General features: G+C 31.0%; 5 protein-coding genes and 1 long non-coding RNA gene across 13 annotated transcripts in view; 3 read left to right on the forward strand and 3 right to left on the reverse strand.

Annotated features, from left to right (window-relative positions):
- The window catches only part of LOC132916311 (dipeptidase 1-like), a 240,787-nt gene extending 238,404 nt beyond the window's left edge, over positions 1-2,383 (forward strand). For both annotated transcript variants that reach the window (XM_060976204.1, XM_060976203.1), the window contains exon 8: positions 279-2,383. In XM_060976204.1, the coding sequence (XP_060832187.1) occupies positions 279-410 (132 nt within the window). In that variant the 3' untranslated portion in view covers positions 411-2,383. The remainder of the gene's footprint in view (positions 1-278) is intronic.
- Positions 2,384-2,578: 195 nt separating this feature from the next.
- On the reverse strand, positions 2,579-6,911 carry LOC132916307 (anaphase-promoting complex subunit 5). The gene is made up of 11 exons (XM_060976191.1): positions 6,359-6,911; positions 6,210-6,259; positions 5,666-6,045; positions 5,429-5,582; positions 5,140-5,321; positions 4,953-5,066; positions 4,759-4,888; positions 4,376-4,678; positions 3,509-3,630; positions 3,168-3,435; positions 2,579-3,051 (listed from the first exon to the last, which is right to left on the reverse strand). The coding sequence occupies exons 1-11, from the start codon at positions 6,495-6,497 to the stop codon at positions 2,683-2,685; spliced, it is 2,211 nt and encodes a 736-aa protein (XP_060832174.1). The 5' UTR covers positions 6,498-6,911; the 3' UTR covers positions 2,579-2,682.
- Positions 3,742-13,641, forward strand: LOC132916322 (uncharacterized). The gene is made up of 2 exons (XR_009660071.1): positions 3,742-3,928; positions 13,226-13,641. It is a non-coding gene; the product is annotated as an uncharacterized LOC132916322 (long non-coding RNA).
- LOC132916314 (uncharacterized) lies at positions 7,277-9,211 on the forward strand. The gene is made up of 3 exons (XM_060976213.1): positions 7,277-7,534; positions 7,638-7,804; positions 7,873-9,211. Exons 1-3 carry the CDS (start codon positions 7,327-7,329, stop codon positions 8,476-8,478), a joined length of 981 nt encoding a protein of 326 aa, XP_060832196.1. The 5' UTR covers positions 7,277-7,326; the 3' UTR covers positions 8,479-9,211.
- LOC132916312 (cyclic GMP-AMP synthase-like receptor) lies at positions 8,932-12,952 on the reverse strand. Of its 6 annotated transcripts, none has more exons than XM_060976206.1 (9): positions 12,512-12,885; positions 11,760-11,860; positions 11,553-11,672; positions 11,243-11,413; positions 11,059-11,159; positions 10,677-10,974; positions 10,443-10,607; positions 10,252-10,377; positions 8,932-10,168 (listed from the first exon to the last, which is right to left on the reverse strand). In XM_060976206.1, exons 3-9 carry the CDS (start codon positions 11,670-11,672, stop codon positions 9,947-9,949), a joined length of 1,203 nt encoding a protein of 400 aa, XP_060832189.1. In that variant the 5' UTR covers positions 11,760-11,860; positions 12,512-12,885; the 3' UTR covers positions 8,932-9,946. The 6 variants fall into 6 exon arrangements, with proteins under 6 accessions (XP_060832189.1, XP_060832191.1, XP_060832192.1 ...); XM_060976208.1 differs by lacking the exon at positions 12,512-12,885 and adding an exon at positions 12,055-12,301; XM_060976209.1 differs by lacking the exon at positions 12,512-12,885 and adding an exon at positions 11,977-12,001.
- Positions 13,642-13,672: 31 nt separating the features above from the next.
- Positions 13,673-21,912, reverse strand: part of LOC132916306 (FIGNL1-interacting regulator of recombination and mitosis-like) — a 33,216-nt gene continuing 24,976 nt past the window's right edge. Inside the window, exons 3-14 of one of the 2 annotated variants that reach the window (XM_060976190.1) lie at positions 21,201-21,342; positions 20,953-21,099; positions 20,408-20,628; positions 19,151-19,308; positions 18,569-18,762; positions 17,891-18,036; positions 17,686-17,812; positions 17,441-17,606; positions 16,980-17,211; positions 15,935-16,262; positions 15,630-15,830; positions 13,673-14,475 (exon numbers count right to left, since the gene is read on the reverse strand). In XM_060976190.1, coding sequence (XP_060832173.1) covers positions 13,855-14,475; positions 15,630-15,830; positions 15,935-16,262; positions 16,980-17,211; positions 17,441-17,606; positions 17,686-17,812; positions 17,891-18,036; positions 18,569-18,762; positions 19,151-19,308; positions 20,408-20,628; positions 20,953-21,099; positions 21,201-21,290 — 2,631 coding nt within the window. In that variant the 5' untranslated portion in view covers positions 21,291-21,342 and the 3' untranslated portion in view covers positions 13,673-13,854. Of the gene's footprint in view, positions 14,476-15,629; positions 15,831-15,934; positions 16,263-16,979; positions 17,212-17,440; positions 17,607-17,685; positions 17,813-17,890; positions 18,037-18,568; positions 18,763-19,150; positions 19,309-20,407; positions 20,646-20,952; positions 21,100-21,200; positions 21,343-21,912 lie in introns of those variants that run through there. The other variant, XM_060976189.1, reaches the window with a different exon arrangement.

The raw sequence follows: 21,912 nt of genomic DNA on the forward strand, positions 1-21,912 counted from the left end.
TGTTGTTTAATTCTTTGATTCTAAAAATCGAATAAATTTTAAGCAAAACGATTCCACAAGTGTTTCAATTAACTTTCGCTCAATAGATTATTAAACGAAGGATATAAACGAAATAAAGAAAATAAATTGAACGGGGAAACAAACGCTTCTCTTCTGAAAGACCATTTTCTCTAGGAAAAGATAGATAGATAGATAAACTTTTTTATGAGAATGATATCTTGCATAGACTAGCGACTTTTTTTAAAGAGAAAACTGTACGTGCGTATTATTCGTTTCAGGTGGAAAAAGTGAGGGACGACATGAGAACAGCCGGTATGACACCTTCCGAAGAATACCTTCAGGATTCTCCCGATACAACCGGCAGTTGTGCGCTCGATATCAACTCCGTGCAAACAGTCATGGAGATTTGATCGTTCTATCGTGTCCTTCTATAGTTTCCGGATGGTGTGCAAATTACTTCTTCACGAGCACCCTGCCGTCCTATGCTCGACAAGACGAGCTGAGTCGCGTCGAAACCGGAGAAGTCCTAGCAGAACGAGCGATCCAAGAGAGAGAAAGAGAGAAAGAGCTTCTCATTGCTTGATTCTTGCCCGCCTACAAAATCTGTCCCTTTTTAGATGCTCAATCAGGATAACAATTGAACGAGAGAAAAAAGAAAGAACGAAGAACCTACCTCGAACGAAATACACAGCTTCGAACGTCTAATTTGCTGGGCTGTAGGTTTCTTTTGCTTGAAAGCACAAACACGGAACATTATTATTTTTCAACGAGCCTATCCAAAACTGTTAATTCGCCATATTTATAATTATTCGAACGATTAAGAAAATACGATGATCGTGTTTTTATCATAACATTTATTTTATTATCGTTAAGGTTAAAATAACCATTAAGCATTACGAAATTCACGTTCTAAATTACCAATGTATCTGTCAACAATAATTTAAGGCTTAAGTTTTAAGTAGAGGAAAACTGATTATAAAATCGTCTGTATTTTAAACATTTATAACAACCATATTTTGGTATCTCGTACATATATTTCAGAACAGACATGTACAAGGTAACAATGCTATTTTTCATAGGAGTAATAGCAACGCATTGTAAAATTTATTATAAAAAGAAATACGTGTATTCTAATATGCAATCTTTGAATAAAGTGTAAACAGATTTTTCTCTTTATATTTTTACGATACAAAAGCTGTTAATTCGAAGAATTGTGTACATCACTGGGAGAATTTAGAATTTTCATTGTCGTTCGAAGAGTTATAGAGCGCGCTGTGTTCTTCAAGAAAGTAAGTTTTGTCGAAAACCAGGCTAAATCCTACAATTTGATATTGTATATGTGCGAGTATATATACATATATACCTCCGACGTATGTTTAAAAACACCACTAAATAGTTTAATGAAAAAGAATTTAGTTTCAAATTGATCAGTTATAATTAAAAAGATCATACTTTTAAATAATGTTTTTGACGTACTAGAAGTACCAAATTGCATGAAATTCTTGTAAAAAATGATTTTTGAAATGCCAAGCAAAACGATCAATTATGCGTAAATCGGTACGCCGAAGTAAATAAAGAGAACATATTGTGACAATATAGAAATCTTCTAAACTATGTCACTCTCGTACTGTAAAAGAAAAAAATATTATGTGTGAACCCGGCTGTGTATCTTCATATGTCTTCCCCCCTTCGTTGCACCAAAAATACGTGCACTTTAGCGTTAATAATTTGAGGAATTAAAATGAGCAAACCCATATCTGAAAGAATCACGGGTTTATTTGAAAAACATTATTATAGTCGTTGAAATGAAAAAGGTTTCAGAAGGAAAACATATCTGTTTTAACAAAATGACGCAAAGAAAAAGCATATTCGCAAAGTGAATCTTGCTGTTAGTATTATAGAGAGGAGAATATTGTTATACAAAACAAAATGCTTTCAAAAAATAAGAGATACTTGGATAAGATAAAAATTGCTCACAAGAACTATTGTCGATAGAATTCAAACGTGTGTGAGTGTTTCTCAACGTGTTATATCGGATGTAATCTATCACTTATACACATCCAAATTTTCCTCGACAAAAGCATCATCTAATATCTTCGACGACTCGCTGGAAGTTTCTGGGGTTTTGATAAAAATTCACCCCTGCGATTTTCATGTGTCACCATTCACCTATTTGTGTCCTGTGTGCACTTACTATATGATTCATGCGAGTTAATTCTTAAAAAAAAAATTGCTATCGGATAACAAACAGAATGAAGATAACTCGTATGGATTATACCTAACTCCTACACGAGGAGTAGGTAAGAAACTTTAGAATATCAAAAATTCCGTTGTAGCTTCGCAGCGGATTCTATAAATAAATGTTTCTATTGTATACTTGTCATTGTTCGACTATTCATTTCCCCTTATCCTTATTTTACAACATATTTCCATATCTTCAGAACATTTCACGTAAGTTGTATTTTACAAAATGTAATTGTATGAATCTAATTATAAGAGTTTTATTAGTATCAATACCTTAGTATTTTTTTTAATTATTACCTAATACACATACCTAATAATAAATAATAATGCAGGATTTTTAGGAAAATACTGTATATTTGAATGTTTCGTTTCTTAATACAAATGAAGAAGTTTTCCAATTCTACATATTTGTTCTTATCTTTTTCTGCATTTTGGTTTTCAATATAAAGACAAATTATCTAATTTTGTAAGAAGCTGTTGATCTAGTTGGCGAAATTCAAAAGCACATTGATTTCGTTCAGTTTTAAGATCGATCTCGTGACATAATAAAGATTCTAAACATAATGTAACTCTTAGTCTTCCATATGCTTCGACTTTTGTAAAATAATTTTTCGCCTTTGAAAGTGCTTTAATAGCTTTTAAGATTACTTCCTTTCGCATCTTGTCACATGTTGGAGCAGTAGCAACTAAACATTTCGTATATAAAACAAACGCTCTACCTTGATCGTAATATCCTCCATGCGCTAAAATTTGTGTAATTGCTTCTTCTACTAAGTTTAGTGCTAAAGTTGGCATACCCATTATTAACTGGAACGTTAATAAAAGATCAATATAATACTCATAATATCTATAATATTTATAATGTAATCAATATCCTCAATATCTTTAAATTAATGCAAAAATGTATTAATTAATCTAATTACCTGAATGTTTGCAAGATGCATTTTTATTAATGCTTTATAATAAGATAAATGATTTTTTACTGCAAGTTCTAGAGCTGTATTTAGAAGTACTAAAGAATTCACTCCTACAATCCCACTCTCTGGTGAAACAGAAGCGCACATTATTTGACTTAATAAAATCATAGTTCTTATTTTATTTTGAGGTGTTAATTCCTCTTCTTTGCCAATTCTATCGATAAATTCTAAACCTTTTGGATAATCCCCTTTTTCCAAACAAACTTCCGCTAACCTAAACATTCAAATTTTTAAAGACAATACAGACCCTGCATAATAAAATGACATATTTTAACATATCGCTATACCTAAATTTAGATTCCAAAGGATCTAAACTTGAAATATTTGACGCTATTACTTCAGCCTCACTCCACTTTTCTTGTCTCATTAATTGCATAAACACATAAAGTTGCTCACTTAACTTCCATATCTATGAAACAAATAACATTTAAACTTCGTTATATGATTCATTCGGTTAAGTACAACATTAACCCTTTGCGGACGAGTATCGGCAAATAGCCGTCCAGTCTTTTCACCGTTGCGGACGCGTGTCAACATATAGCCGCTCGAATCTGTTCACAGTTATCTTGAAGTGGCTGGCGTACGTCTATTTTTCTAAGCGATAATCTTATGCGTATTTACGCATGGGTATAGTGAACTAAACAGTAGCATTATGTTTTTGATGAAAGGAAATTATAGATCTTTAGAAATCTTATTTTCCGTTTAACGTAAACTCGCGATGCAGGATGATGGTCAAGTCAGAACGAATTTCAATCTTTCAATGGCATTGCCAGATGAATCAGAAAGCTTTTTATATATTTTGTATATTTTTTATAACATCTTATACACGATGCCTAAAAGTTCCAGAAAGAACATGTTCGATAGTGATGACGAACATTATTTTGAATCTGACAAGATAGATGACGACAACAGTGCTTCAGACAGTAGAAACGAACTCTGTTCAACAATGAATCGGCTCAGACTTTCAATATTTCTAGTAATAGTGACAATGACGATGAATTAAATATTGATGAAAATAATACAAGCCTCGACAATGAATAACGCAAACGTTCAACGTGTATATTTTCTCAACTGCGCGCGCCAATACCTCTCGCCACAGCGATGCTCGCTCGTCGAGCGGCTTCGTCCGCAAAGGGTTAATTTTTAAATGGTACCTTATTACACGGTTCGTTAGGAAACCTCTCCTTAGCATGAGCAAGTACGATGTCAACCAAAAAATATTCTCCAAATTCTACTAAGATATTCGCGATATTAATGACAGCCTGGCAAGTAGATGGTCCATTAAACATATGCTGTTTTTTTTCTCCTGTATTATGTAAAAGTAATAACTGAGCACAGACTGAAGACATCTCAGTTTTACCGTAGTATGCCCATAACGCAGATTTTTCGGCATATGTCATTGACATTAAATCTACCATAGAATGTTGACAATTTAAGACATCGGATTTCATCAGAGTCTGTAATTAAATATTAAGAACAATTTAATCTTGAATAAGCATTAGAACACACATTGAATACAACTGAATTAAAGAAATACCTCAAACACTTGTGATGGACTCTTAGCTTCTAAAGCAGAATTATGAGCATAGGCAATAAGACCTAATCCAGTTGTGTGAGTTATTCCTAACATACTTGCCTTGCCAACTGACCTTTCTATCAATGGTCCTCTAAATTATATTACAAATATGGTGATAAATATATATCAATGCAAGTTAAGAGATTTTAACTTACTTTTGTTTGATAGTTAAATGATACATCCAAGCATGTGCTAATTGTAAACAGACATTGTCTCCAGCTTCTTGAGCCATCATGACAGCTTCTTTCAAAGCAGCTTGTGCTACTTCCCTTAAATCAGAATGAAATCACAACGTGAATTGCATACAAAATTCATAATTTTAAAATTTATATAAAAACGCACTTATGATTAAATTGAGCATGTAAAACTGCTAGATTTAAAGCTGCATATCTGAAAATGCGAGATTTATCTTCAGGTGCAGAACGGTTTTCCAAAGGTGCTAATCTATCAAAGCAGTGATAAAGACTATCTATAGCTCCACAGTATTCATTGACCCTTAAACAGTTTAAATAACTTAAATAATGCTGAAACATATTAAAGATTATGAGAAAGTAAGAAATACAAAAAGATATTTAACTGCATCTTTTAAAATATATATAAATAAAATATGTTCTTACTACAAGATACTCACAGCTTCTGCATAATAAGGACTACAACTTAAAAGTTCTCGTACAAGAACTTGTAGTTCTGCAGGAGACATCGCTTTATGTTCATCTGTTTGTATAGTATGTGCTTGTTGTGCAACAAGTAATTCAGCTTGTCTTCCACCCCAAGTTGTTTTAATTCTTTCAAAATACAGAGAAATTATAACAAAATACATATATATAATATAACAAAATTACAGTTTATGAATATAATAAACACATACTCATTTATATATGAATCTTCTGTTTTAGAAGCTGCAGATATATCAGAACCATCAAACGTATTAATTCTTTTATCCAAGTATTTTTTCAAAGCTTCATAAAGAGCTACAACTTGATCAAAAGGTAATTTTTCAAAAAAAATTATAACTCTCCTTATATATAGTCCAAGCACAGAATTTTTATTTAGGGCAGGTAAAGAAAGAGAATGATCCAATGATGGTTTCGTAAGACGTCCAACATTGTCAAATAAATCTAATAATCCTTCAACCCCTTTTCCTCTTAACATATTCAATTGCACTTCCATATGATGTGCAAACCGATGTAAAATATATTCAGGGGAATGTAATATATTCAGAAGTGTATTAAGATCCATGTCAGGAGACTAATAAAAAAGATAAAAACATTTATTATTTAATATACTCCAATAAAATTAAATATTAACTCTTTATAATAGTATACATATGAATATGTATGTGTGTATAGAACATTTTACTTTATTTAGTGTATAGAAAATATATTAAATAAAATCATTTTATTTATGCTTACTTGAATCAATTTCAATGCAACTAAACAAAAATCGCGTCTTTCCACAATTGCTGGAACAAAATATTAATATTAATAGTAACATTAATAATATAGTATTACAATATTTATAATAAACTTAGATTATGATGTCTATAAAGATAGTAAATTACCTTTTGTTGTTTCATTGCAATATTCTTTAATTAAAATGACAGTTGCTATTTTGTATGGTGTCAAAGTTTCTTTTTGCACTCTTTTTATATTGCCATCGATGTTCATTAAATCCGTAGACATCGTGATCAACGGTATCATAGCACGTAATTCAACTAACTATATACTTTCCATTTTAAACGAAAAGAAGATTTTATATGTATGTTAATTTATACATCTGAAATTAGCAATGGTAAGTGAATTTATACTTATTGTTATCGTATACCAGGATTAGTTTGATATTATCACAGTGAGGGAGCTTTAACTCTCATATGTTTTATCCAACATCGCATCCTCTCTATATGTACATACATATATTATGTAATAAAAAAATACTTATACTACAAAAAGTACGAATTTTTTATTCTACTTCAAATATATGTAAGAAAAGTAACATATAGAAACAACAGAATATTGTAGCTTCTACATGTAACTCATTCTTATGAACATGAAAAAATACTAAGTTCATATACACAGTAAACGCTTAAGAAACATATGTATGTACATTGATATTGTACAATGACATATGTACACATATGCATTTAATAAACAACATAATAATGTTAAAAATTGAACTTATTTAATAGTAACAATTAATTTCCAGACGATATGATAACAGATAATAATAGACATGAGTAAATATCCTAACATTTTATATACTAATTTATAGACTAAATATATTACTATTATTATACTACTATACGTTATTACTATACTTAATGACAGAATCCGTAATCACTTAGTTAGCAACTCAATACTTAGCATGGTTATGTGTATTTTAAAGCGTGTTGTGATTTAAAAGGTTATTACAGAAATAACATTACAAGTTAGTGAATTAATTATTAATTGTGTAGTTAATATAAATTTTATTTCCAAAATAGGAATCCAATTGCATGTCTACTTTAATTGATCTTATTAAAGCTTTTTAAAAATGATAAAAACATTTATATTTCTTGATTTGGAAACAACTGGATTAATTACGAAGAATTATATGCCAAAAATCACAGAAATGTCATTAATTGCAGTATCAAGAACTGCTATATGCGATACTACAGATATTTCACCAAGAATTTTACAGAAACTTGTTTTACCAATATATCCAAATGTACCTATTTCAAATAATATTCAAAAATTGACAGGTATCTAACATTTAATTGTTTTTAGCAAACAATTTTTATTTTACCTTTAAACGAACTGCTATATCTTTCAGTTTTTATATAAATAAAACTTACATTATTATAGGTTTATCCAATGAAAATTTAAAAGAATTTCCATGTTTTAACCGTGACATATATAACTTGGTAGTGAATTTTATAAATCGATTAGCAGCACCAACTTGTTTTATAGCTTATAATGGAATTAATTATGACTATCCAATATTTTTATCAGAATTCAAAAATATTGAGAAGGTATATGTAGTATTATATCATAATATAATTTTACAAATTCATGAATAATCTAATTTGTCTCTTTAAAGAATTTCAGTGAAAATGTTTTAAGCATTGACATGATGCATCTAGTCAAAGAATTTTTCTCCCGTAAACAAAATCCAATAAAAGAAATGAGTATTGTACAACCTACTGCTAGTAGTTCCAACTGTACTGACGTTAGTATTTTATTGAATGATGGTTATGATAAGATTTTATCTGATGCATTAGATTCTATTATGGATGCAAATCTTAATGATCATAACAAAAATAATACTCCAACTAAGATTAAAGAAACAACAGTTCATTTGGATAGTGTATTTAACACTCCACGAACTAGTTACTGTAAAAAGATACAAAAAATCAATGAAAAGACACCTGAGAATCAAATTATAAAATTACAACGCTGTGATGAAAATTTTCAGGACAGAAGAGGAAGTAATGTAAGAAGACAATTAGATTTTATAAATAGTCGGCCCATTAATTTTAAATTGGCTAGTGTTTATAAACATATTTTTGGTAATAACCCTGAAGATGCACATAGTGCAGAAGGTGATTGTCTTACTATGATTCGCTGTGCTATCAAACTAGGAAATTTCTTCGTAGAATGGACAGATTGCAATGCAGTACCTTTAATTAATTATACTAGCAAATGAAATATATTTGTTGAAAGAGTAACATTTTTTTTTTTTTTTTTTTTGATAGTATTCTGTTTATGATTCCACTTAAGGAAATATATCTATTAAATGTACATATATTCGATTATATCAAAATCTATTTTATCTTCTGAAAATAGTTCAAAATATGAATTTTAGTAAATATATTACAAATTGTGGAAGTGATAAATGTAACTATAAATTTAGAAGTTTATTTTATAATGTGTACATAAAAATTTATAAAACGTCTAAAAATTCTTTTATAATAATAGAATATGCATATGTATATAATAATAATAATAATAATACCTTATTATATATCAGAGTTTGTTTATTACAAAGAGGTTTTTTCACACTACAGACACTGATTTCTTTATATATATATTTCTATATATTTTCTTAACTTAGGGATAGTTATTTTAGTTGAACATCTACGTGAAAAAATAAGTCAAATTAGATAAGATAAAATTTTTTCATATGACACTTTGTCTCTGAGAAAATCGAAATTGAAAATTTGTGAAGTATACTTTAACTTGGCTAAGTACTCACTAGGTATGAGCAAACAATCAATGAAAGGTTATTATACATGCGAAAATAAGTCAAAAATGTAAAATAAACTTCTTTCATTTAAGACTTCATTTTTAAGAAAACAAAGTGTAAACATGTTTAATTACGAACTGGTTTGATAAATGCGCAGGATACATTTTCAAATTTGCTTTTTTCGAAAATGAAGCATCTTATGAAAAAATTTTACTCTACATTTTTGTCTCATTTGCGAATGTAATTTAAACCACTGTCAATTATTTACTCTTGATCAATCCGGAATTAGCTAAGTTAAAGTATAGTTGTTATAATTTTATTATAACATATATATATATAAAATATATATTATATATATTATATTATATAATATTATATATTATTATATATATTATATAATATTAATATAATATATATATAATATTATATAATATTATAACAACTATACTTTAACTTAGGTAATTCCGGAATATATATATATATATATTATTACAACAAATTTAGGCAATAAAATTAGAGGATTACACAACCGCTGCTATCTGTTTGGTCTGTATTATTGTTTCTCTCATCTTGTGGAATTATGTTGTCTATAATACATATATAATGACGTAATTAGTACAGTGCGTAATTATTGTAATTATTGTTTTATTATGATAACTAATATATACCATGTTTATCTATGTTATCCTTTAGTGACATCAATTCCTCCGAGTTTACTATAATGTAAAAAATAATAGCTTTAGATTTGATACAGACTAGCAGGATGTTATCATTATGAATAATCATTACCTATTTCTCTAAACGCTATGTTTATAAATGTTTTAGCAAAGAATTTGCAAAGAAAATGTTTTACATATTCATGTGGGACAAAATCCACTTATTTGTATCAAGTTTTACACTAGGAAGTCGCATAAAATAAATACCTATTTTAATATAATGTAACACATTTTAAACAACATAACTTACGAATATATTTGGCCAATATATATTTATCCGTTGCATTCTTTTCAATATCTTTAATGATGTTTTTTAAACGTTGAGCTATGTTATACATTTCCATCTCGCCAATTCTAGATAATAAATTGTACTCCTTATTCCAATAATAGTCTAGCTTCCGTTGTTCACAAACACGTTGTAATTCTTTAAGCATCTAAAAACAGCAATAATTTATATGGAAACATGTAATACTTTATAAATTTTATGTGTATATTGATTCAATATGGTTTATATTACTTCAAAAAACAAATATGTCACAGATATTCTATTGATGTTTATATCTATTTCTGTCAGTTTGTTTAAACATGTAGTTTCTATGTAATAGCTTGCTATACTCTTCAGGTTTTGTGTATTTCTTAATTTCTAAAAAATACAATGATGTCAGAAATATTGTAATCATACTAAGATTAAATACTTCGTTAAGCAACCTTCAGTAAACGTATAACTTGTTTTACACGACCACATTTTGCAAGGACTTCATTTTCTTGAAGACTAAAAGCAGTTCTCCAATAAAGGGATGCCAAACTAGAATCACTATTATTACAATCAGTACGTACTGGTACTGGAATTGCAAACCAGTTTTTATATCGACACTAAAAACAAAAAATGTTTATGATGTAAGTGCCTTTATTTAAATAAAATGCTGTGATAAATACACAAACCGTTTCAAGTTTATCAAATTCTGGAATATATCTTTGAATGACATATATATCAAAAGGTAAGGATGGTGCTAAATCAACATGTATATCCTCAGTTTTATATGGAATATTCACTATTAATGTGATCGCAGGCCCACTTTCACTTTTTTTAATGTATGCTTTATACAAATTATTTGTTAGTAATCTGTATCTATTTCCAACATTCTGTAGCTTGTTCATAACTCTGTCTATAATTCCTTTAATCCAAAAACGAAATGTATTTGGATTCACAAAATTATTAGATATTAACTTGTTAAGTTGTCTAGAAAACAATAATATTTTACATAAAAGTGTAATAAAATTCTTCATATACTTTATACTTAATAATTATAGTTTATTTTGTAACCTTATTTCTTTATTTGTAAGATTTTTATATGTATATGTAGCACATGCTTGCACATTATCTTCTATAGATATTTTTACAAAGCCTGCCCGATCTGAGGAACACTAAATAGTAGAAAGAAAATATATATCAATATAAAATTAAACATAATTTAATATCCATCTTAACTAACTGAAAACATCCTTACATTTATGTAATTATAGTTGATAGGGAGCTTTAAAGTAATATTAAGATCAAATTCATTTGGTGCCTCTATTTTTGTATTTTTATAGAAGCTACCACAGAAAATAATTTCTTTGTACATTTTTTCAAACAGTGAATCCTCTGATTTCATATGATTTATTAGCATTTCAATTATCTATTTATTAAATTAAATTAGAATAATACATATGAATATAAATAGAAAATTTAAGTCATTATTACGTTTTTAAATATTTGATATAATCTCATTATGAACAATATATTTAGTTATATAGTTTCTTTGTAGGAAAACGTACCGGTAGTAACTGCTCGTTAACTTTCTTTACCTCATCAATTTGTAGCGATATGAACATGCTATTTATTTTATTCAATGTTTCATCACTTTGAAGATACTTCTTCATTTCCGTGTTTTGCATCTGTATATAAGAATAAAAATATTTTAATATTTAATATTTTAATAAATAAAACATTCTCAATCTATGTAGGATTATAATAAAAAAGACCTTAAAGATATATTAATGCGTTTTTCTTTTTGGAAAAAGAAACAGTGGAAATATATAACGCGTTTGATTTGTAATATGTAAATCCCTCCTTTTGAATATTACTGCAACAAAATCATAAATTATAAGCTTTGGAAGAAACAGTTACATAGCATAAATCGAAAGAAATCGACATTATATGATTTAAAAAATATAATTATTATACTTGTTAGGCACACACTTGATAATAAAATACATATCACTATTGAAATATGGAGCAAATTCACGAATAGCGTTCTAAACACGTATTGTTACAAACCTAATCGTTTTGAATTCAGAACTGATGAATTCACTATCGAAGTTACTACTACGGAAGTTTAGCTTTGCCTCGCGATTTATACGCTGTTATCGGCAAGCCAGTGGGATTGAAAGGCGATCCGAAAGATAGAGATATACACTCTTTTTTAATAAGACAGTAGATATCAGTTGAAATTCACTTTTTAATAATATCGTAGTCCTTAATTGATTCGGGTGTCTAGATCATTTTGCTAATTTCAAATAGGATATCACCATATGTAAGATAAAACATATATGTATATGTAATTATGCACGTAATTATAGCATGTATTTATTTATGTCACACATTATAGACTTGTATACTTATTCATGTCAAACTTAATGCAACAGTTATATAATATGAAAACAATTTCATAGACATTTCCGTAATATCGGAACTTGCTATTTAACCACTTATGCTAGAAAGACGTGCCACGCACGTCGAGATGCTTTTGTTCTAAAATCGCCAGCAACATGTATACCACGTCGATGGGCATTTGTCGCAGAAATAAAAATGACGTGCGCTGCACGTCGGCTAAGGAGTGCAAGGAATGCCTTGTGGTATTACATATTTCAAAATATTTTAAAATCTACCATACAGTAGTAGATTATTAATAAATAAAGTGCTATTGTTGCCGTGAGTATTTATTGATATCCGTGTAAAACTCTTCATATAAGACCCTACCAACGCGTTGGGGCGCTGCTTAAAAGATTGCACTCGCAGACCCGGTGACGGGTTACTTTGTCGCCTCAACGCGTGTTATATTGTAGCGCACGGCATACGCAACCGTGAGTTTATTGGTAGCGCAAGTGGTTAATATAAAATAATCTGTAAAATACGTAAGAAATAAAGTGGGCCAATAATTTCTTATATATTCATATATCTGTATATACATACATTTAACCTTTTGCGGACGAGTGTTTTTGCCTAAGTCTTTTCACCGTTGCGAACGCGTGTCAACATATAGTCGCCCGAATCTGTTCCGGACAGATATCTTGAAGCAGCTGGTGTACGTCTATTTTTCTAAGCGATAATCTTATGCGTATTTACGCATGGGTATAGTAAACTAAACAATAGCATTATGTTTTTGATGAAAGAAGATTATAAATCTTTAGAAATCTTATTTTCCGTTTAACGTAAACTCGCGATGCAGGATAATGGTCGAGTCAGAACGAATTTCAATCTTTCAATGGCATTACCAGATGAATCAGAAAGCTTTTTATATATTTTATATATTTTTTATAACATCTTATACACGATGCCTAAAAGTTCCAGAAAGAACATGTTCGATAGTGATGACGAACATTATTTTGAATCTGACAAGATAGATGACGACAACAGTGCTTCAGACAGTAGAAACGAACTCTGTTCAACAATGAATCGGCTCAGACTTTCAATATTTCTAGTAATAGTGACAATGACGATGAATTAAATATTGATGAAAATAATACAAGCCTCGACAATGAATAACGCAAACGTTCAACGTGTATATTTTCTCAACTGCGCGCGCCAATACCTCTCGCCACAGCGATGTTCGCTCGTCGAGCGGCTTCGTCCGCAAAGAGTTAACATTAAAGAAATAAAATGATCTTAAGCCTAATTTTTCTACAATATAAGTATTATTAAAAAGATTTATTTAAATTGTTCTTATTCTTCGCACAATTATGAAGGATTCTTAATGAAAATAAAAAGAATATTTATATTTATTTGTTCGATCATTTCGCGCGCTTATTCTTACGACATAAAAAATTACAAATTATATAAAATGTATTCGAATAAGACTTATTTGGATTCAGTCAGATCCAAAATCTTCATGCAAATTAACCGTAGTCTTCGCATCACGTGATTTGCGATATCACTACTTTTTTTTAAAATATCATTCAATTCATCACATATTTCGCTTACGTGTTCATCGAGGTGATTTAAAGGCGAGTTTTCATCGAAACTTTCGATAGATTCGTTTTCCAATTTAGCGAGTTTTTGGTCCCTTTGACAATCCTCGTAATTGTTACAAACATGGTAAACATTTTGTGAATGTTTCGCCATATGTTTCAAATAATCTCGAATATTTGAAAAATCTTGAAGCTCGTAATAAATTGTGCCGGAAAGATAAGCAGGCAACGAATCTCTCAACGACGACTTTCTTGTAACCGCGGCTGCCATTTTAGTCACAAGATCCTCGTTTGGACACATGTGCGCTAGATAATCAAACGATTCGAACGCTTCCTGTCGTACCCATGGATTTTCATCTTCCAAAAGTCTACAATTGAGCTCTGCTAATGCATTAACCGTTTTAATTCCACAGTTATCAAAGGAATCGATACTGTTTCTCAAGTAATACGACGCTATTGCCTTTACGCGTGGCGGGAAACATAGCAGCGACGCTAAAATTGCTTCTAGAATCTGAAATCATTAAATATGATTATTTATAGTATCGGTCAATGATAACCATTAAAGCATAGAGTGTAACTTGTTATGAGGTTCACGTGATTTATCGATAGAATAAACTTTCATAAAGTAATTTCATCGATGATATGAATTCTATCGATTACGTAATAAATGAAACATGTAAAAGTATTGGATCAGTCTGGACTATGCGAATGGCAGAAAAACATAACCTTAAATTTATATAAAACGTTAAGATTTATAAAATACGCATAGAATAATTTTAGAAATTTGTCTACGTTGACGATTGTACAAAAAATGCTGGAAAGTTTAATCTATAGCACCTCGAGCGTCTTCGTTTTTTCTTCGGACTATTTATTTTAGAGAATGACGGAAGTCAGGCAATCGTTCCACGCGTTCGAAGTTTCACGTTTTCTTACGAGATAAATAATATTCCATCGAACATTTTTCATTGAAAAATAAATAAAAGATAACGAGTTAAAAATAGTTGATTGCAACTAAATTAAAAATTATAAATTAAAAATTTTTTGTAGCACGTTTTGTAACGTGATATGTATTTCCTGTTTTGTTTCTCATTGCCGTCGATCATTTATTTTTTGTTTATATACAGCAGTCAAACGAGTCTAATGGCTCGGTGCACAATTTCATAAGCGGAATTCACTGTAGTGGTACTGGCCGGTACATACACTGACGCTTGTGTTCTTGCTAATAATGCATATACATGCATCCGTACTTCACACTATATTGTATTATGTATGAGTCACACGCTCAGAGACGGTAATAGCGTGGATAAAACATATTGCATGCTACAGCTATCGAAACAATAACCAGATAGTAACAGGATAGTCGTGTCTGATAGATACCCGATCTCCAGAGAGACCAAACCTTAGTATAATAACTCTCCCAAATCAGTACTCGACACTTTCTTTTATAACACTCTGATCCGTTACTCTGTTGGATTTGTACGATAAATTTTACTATCATATCTAAAGTCCGAATTTTTACTTTACTTGTGAAACCTCGAGCGAAACTATGACGCGAGGAGATCATCGGTTCTTATTAGATCGGATAACGTGCATGTGTCAAGACACGGGCTGATCGTTTAAAAAATTAATTATACAGCAAAAGAAAACGAGGAAAAATGTACATACCGAGAAGAAAGTATCGTCTTGAATTTTTTCAGGTTGCGTAGCACTCAACAGTTTCGATATAAATTCCGATAACATATCCAACTGTTTGCCTTCGAAAATTTCGATCGTGCTTGCGATCGAGTTCCATATTTGGGATAGGATATTAATGGTATTTTTCTCCTTCGTGCAGTTGAGTTTCCCGATCAGCGACAGCAGGATTGTCTTTTAACGAGGAAAACGATTATCAAAATTTTCGTAAGATCGAGATCGAAAATTTATCAAATTTTTTTATTATGTAATCTACCCTTGAACATAAGATAACATACGATACGATTCCAATTCTGTACAGTAGGCTGCCGCTGTAATTCGGTGAACAAGCGCGGTATCTCGTTTAATACGCATGCCAATCGATTCTGCAAGAACGCTTTTGTTCTCGGGGGCAAAAATCGTGCGACGGCCAGCCAGCACGGATTTTCCAGATCATCGAGCTCCGTTATAACGGTGTGCTTCGTTTCCTCCGGGAGCAAATTGTACAATCTTCCAATCAAGTTCTCCAACATAACAATCTCGAGACTGTTACTACGTTTCATTAAAACAGCATAGACGTTCAAGAGGTATTTCACGTGACTAGCGCAAAGTTCCAAAGAACCAATACTGAAAAGCAGAGTGTTACGTTGAAGAAGCAGGCAATGTTCAGAAAATTCGTTTGCGTTTACATCGAAGAAACGATCGGTTTTAACTTGATGAAATACAATTCCTTATCATCGAATTACGACCACCCAAAGTTTCTGACGTTTCCTAGTTTTCTAACAAAATTGAAAGATTTGGCCGAATCTTACACGCGACGATAACGTTTATTAATTGCTAAAATGTTATACGTATTCGTTTTAATAACTTTTGTTTCATATTTACGAGAAATTTCCTCTTTATATTATAGCTCGTACTGTTTGGTCCATGTCCTCGTTATTTTACCACATGTTTTGAATTTTTTTTTTTCAAATCGAGTAACGTAATGATCAGAGACGAGTGATTTCAACAGATTCTAAATATTTTTCATGGCACGCAAGTTTGCTTATTGTTCGCTATGACGATACGAGTGTACTCTTCGATGAACGAATTTAGGTTTATATTGCGTAATAATCTTGATAACCGAAGACAATTTACTATTTATAACATAGTCTTGCGTGGTTAAAAGCGCGAAATTTTTATACGTGGGCTTAATTCGACGGCCAGGGATTGCAATATCATAGAATTTTCTAAATGATTACTTTTTGATCACAAGATAAACTACATGGAGAACGTATTTGGTGTAATGTTTTACTTTAAAAGCGAAGAACGAAACTGTGAAAATTTATCGATCGAGTTACAAACCGGCCGATGAAGCACCAAATATCCGAACTAAGTAAAGAACTCCAAAGTTGATTGCTTAATAAATGCTTTAATAAAATCAACTCGACAGCGTGAAATCCGTCTGCAGGAATTTGACTGATCAGTCCACAAATTGGTACTATCGTGGCTTCGTATATCGAGGCGGATCTCGATCTTTCTCCAATATCGTGTACACCTGGTAATCTCACCTGACCCACGCAAATCTCCTCCTGCACTGTTTAACGGTACAAATATAAAATAATTTTCGAGATTATTAGAAAACATCAGAATTTTATTCTTTATTCGTAACATCAGCTTTCTTTTATTCTTTAAAATCTGCTTCTCAAAGTTTACGTTAAAAGATCAAGTAAGTTAATAAGATTTATTTCGTTGAAAATTCTATAATGAAAAATTTGCTCGAATCTGATAGATACCAAAGATAGGATTCGAAACGTAGTACTCACAGTGATTAATGTTGCTTAACGTGACATCGATGATCGATTCGGTGCCTAATGTCCATTTGCAATGTTGCTCGTATGGTATGTAAATTAATTTTTTCATGATATTAACCGTTAACAGATGGTAGCCTAAATTATCTACATTTGCCTGATTTCTATAATCGAAGAACGCCTAAAATATTTCAGGGATATCGAGTAAGATGCGATGTTCTACGTTAAGCTGATCTGTTAATTGGATTTTGTCGACGAACCTGTTTGAAATCGGGTGATTTGAAAACGGTATTCAAAAATGGTTCGGATCCCTTCGAGATTTGAATGTTTATTACATCGATCAGTTTGCTATCAATTTGCGAGTTTTGTAAACACAGCGGAGAACACCTGATTGCAAAGAGCGATGTAAAAACCTTTAATCGATCGTGACAAAAATCGAGAAATCAAATAAAAAAAGAAATATACCTGTGCATCTTTAACAAAAGTTCGATCACAAACGGAAGGATTTCGTTATTTATGTGCGAAGAATAGGCTGCAAACAGTCTGTCCAAAATTTTTAACGAATGTCCAATAACTTTTATCGTTCTTTCTTCTACCCGATCGCTTGAATCCTACGTAAAGGTGATCATACAACAAACTTGGAAAAAAGCAAATATTTTTATAGATCTATCAAGTTCAGCATTTTGTGTTTAGTTTAAATAGTCGTTTCGTTTTTAGCTTCTTCCTCGAGATATTTGTTATCTGAGACAACGGAAAAAGGCGTTATTGCTAATTATCTAAGATTGTTAAAATACACAATACACAACCACAAATAGAACATCTGCTAACGAAAAAAAAAGAACAAATTTTAAAACACTGATCAAGTAGCAAATAATTTTATACGATCTATATTGTTAAGCAATCAACAAATGGATAAATGTGATTAATATGACGTATCGTGTATCTGTATAAGTTTTTAAACATGATCTAATCTCCGTTTCTCTCTCTCTCTTTAAATTCCTTAGGTGTTAAAAAACGAAGTTTTACAAATTTCAATACACGTTCGGATCAAACTTTTGTTCGTTTCAACGATTTTATTGTATCAAGTTTGTAAATTAAAATAATTTGTTCGTCTAACTGTAGAATTTTTGTCTTAAAACGTACCTGGCAAAATACGAGCATCGAGGATACATCCTTTGTGAATTGGATAAGCTGCAAAGTGATGTTCATAACGTTTGTTCGTTTCACATGATGTTGATTCGTAATCGCCAATTTACCGAATATTTTCGACGTTTCCACGAACGTTTTCAAATCCAGTTCGCGCGAGATGGTAACGAACGATCCGATCGAATCGATTACTGTTTTTAATAGAAGACACACGAATAAAAAGCATCGAGTTTAATTAGAACAATCAATTGGGAAGAATTAAAAACGCTGAGATACGTACATGCGTGAAATGATTAAACCGTTAAGGACCAAACGTTGAAATAACATACAACAAATACGTGAATACAACGTTATTGGACAATACAAATCTGAAAATCTACAAATCTAATGATCTACAAATCTAAAAATATGAGAGGCTGGTAACTTGAAAATTTGAAAATGGAACACTTCGTTAAAGCAACGTTGGCCATTAATGGATTAAACAGAGCAACGGTATCTTCTTTCCTCTACTTGACGTACTCGATAAAGATAAAGATGGTTCGGGTTAAAGAATCGTTAAGACGTAATAGGATCGCTCACCTTTTACCAATAGTTCCGTTTCCGATTCCGTATCCGTGTCGAAGACTATTACGTTCTCTAAAGTGGCCAGGAATAGATTCAAGATCGTTTTCGCCTTGCGAAATAGATTCGTTAATTCCTGCGATACGTCCTCGAATAAAGTACTGTACAATTTTTTACTGTAAAAGTCGATACGTTTTCAAATGAAAAAATATCAATCGTATTTACCAGCTGTTCTTATTTAGTCAAGAATAATATTATTAAACAATATTTGAAATATGAATATTTATGCAAATTCATATTTTCATGAATACGATTAAAGAAATGGAACGTAAGCGGAGATTTCTTTTATCTCAAATATTATTCACTCGAATATTAATAATAAGCATAAAAATCCATAGTTCAGCAACGTTATTTAAGTTACACTTGAAGATGGTATCCAGCTGGGGTAGCCATCCACATGTTATGTAGCAATTAAGCCAGATAATAATATAATATTACTATATTATAGAAATATTATTAATATATTATAGAAATGGAACGTAAGCGGAGATTTCTTTTATCTCAAATATTATTCGCTCGAATATTAATAATAAGCATAAAAATCCATAGTTCAGCAACGTTATTTAAGTTACACTCGAAGATGGTATCCAGCTGGGGATAGCCATCCACATGGTATGTAGCAATTAAGCCAGATAATAATATAATATTACTATATTATAGAAATATTATTAATATATTATAGAAATGGAACGTAAGCGGAGATTTCTTTTATCTCAAATATTATTCGCTCGAATATTAATAATAAGCATAAAAATCCATAGTTCAGCAACGTTATTTAAGTTACACTTGAAGATGGTATCCAGCTGGGAGTAGCCATCCACATGTTACGTAGCAATTAAGCCAGATAATAATATAATATTACTATATTATAGAAATATTATTAATATATTATAGAAATGGAAGGTAAGCGGAGATTTCTTTTATCTCAAATATTATTCGCTCGAATATTAATAACAAGCAACAACAATGATATTAATAATAAGCATAAAAATCCATAGTTCAGCAACGTTATTTAAGTTACACTCGAAGATGGTATCCAGCTGGGGGTAGCCATCCACATGTTATGTAGCAATTAAGCCAGAAAAATTTATCGAAGTGTAACTGGACAAATTGTAAAGTACGAATTAAATAATAATAAAAAAATTTAAGTTATTGATATAACAGCATTATAAAAAAGGAAAGATAACTGAGAATGTCCCTGAACATTCAACTCACCTTGCTCTACAATGTTCGAATATTAGTCGAATCGTAAGAAGCACGTTCTCCACTGTGCATTTAAGACCGATGGCAGATGGTTTACAAAGTTTCGAAACGCGTTCCATAGATTTCTCCCACACACTTAGTAATTCGTGACACACGATCAATTGTCGTTTCGCATCTTCCACCGTGTGCCCATCCGCGTTTGTATTTATCGTTCCTTCAATTTTCTTCAGAGCCTTCAAACAAGAACAAACTTAAAAGATGCAACGCTTGGTCGAACCAAATATCCATCGATGTTCGTATCTCTTGAGATTCTTAATTAATTCTACCGCGTTCTTTGAACTATTCTTGCTAGAATTTACGTAACGATATTTTTAAAACGTTTCTTAAGTTTGAAGAAATTGCAAGGTAATCACCATCGACATGCATAATTTTTAATTTTGATTTCATGCTAAGAATTTTCTTCTGTCATTGAAAGTGTTCGTTCTTATCGAGATACGTAAATTCGAAGACTGCAACGGAATTAATATCGGTTTCTAAGGTAATATTATTCACTTTACCTCGGATAAAAGATAATAGGCGAAAGGAAGTATTTCGTTGAAAATTCTCTCGGCGAGCAAATTATCCGAACACGAGGATAAAGATTGTTGCAGAGCCTGTCGCAACAACTCCGTGTCGTATCTCTCGGTCAGCTTCTCCAAAGCATCGTGATCATGGTTACGTCAAGGATAATTAGTAGAAATAAATCGTTTTGTATCATCAGAGTGTAAATAGTAACGCGAGAATATAACATTATTCGAAAGGATATTTTTAAATTAGACGAATAATCCTCGGTACTATTGTCATTATCCGAAAACGAATCCTCTAATAAAGCGGTGAAAGAAGTCTCGCTCGCCATTTTCTTGAAATGTATAAATTCTATGTTCAATTCTGATGTTGAGTTTCGATACCTGTGTGGAAAATCATATTTGCAATATATAAGAGCATATAATAACATTGTAAAGTACAAATTAAATAATAATAAAAAAATTTAATTATTGATATAACAGCGTTATAAAAAAGGAAAGATAACTGACAATGTCCCTGAACATTCAGCTCACCTTGCTCTGCTCTACAATGTTCGAATATTAGTCGAATCGTAAGAAGCACGTTCTCCACTATACATTTAAAACCAATGGCAGATGGTTTAATAAAATGACATAATAAAGCGCGTATAATACGTATAATTTCGTTATTAACTGAGAATAAATAATAACAATTATTGATAGAATAATTCGAATAATCGAAATCATTCTACTTTTTATACGAAGGAAATCGCTTCCTTTCTTCTGATGAATTACCGCTGTTAAAGCAACCGTGTCTCTTTCATTTGCCTTCGACTTGCCAAACGATTAGAAGATAACATTTCTCTGGATATACGTAAATCATGTCTTGACTGTACAAGGCAATGGTTGGCGAAATAATTTATAATTCCGTTTCTCGTGTCGCGGGCAAATCAAGCGTCCATCAATCGCGGTGAG

Source organism: Bombus pascuorum, chromosome 2, assembly GCF_905332965.1.
Source record: "Bombus pascuorum chromosome 2, iyBomPasc1.1, whole genome shotgun sequence".
Classification (NCBI taxonomy): Eukaryota; Metazoa; Arthropoda; class Insecta; order Hymenoptera; family Apidae; genus Bombus; species Bombus pascuorum.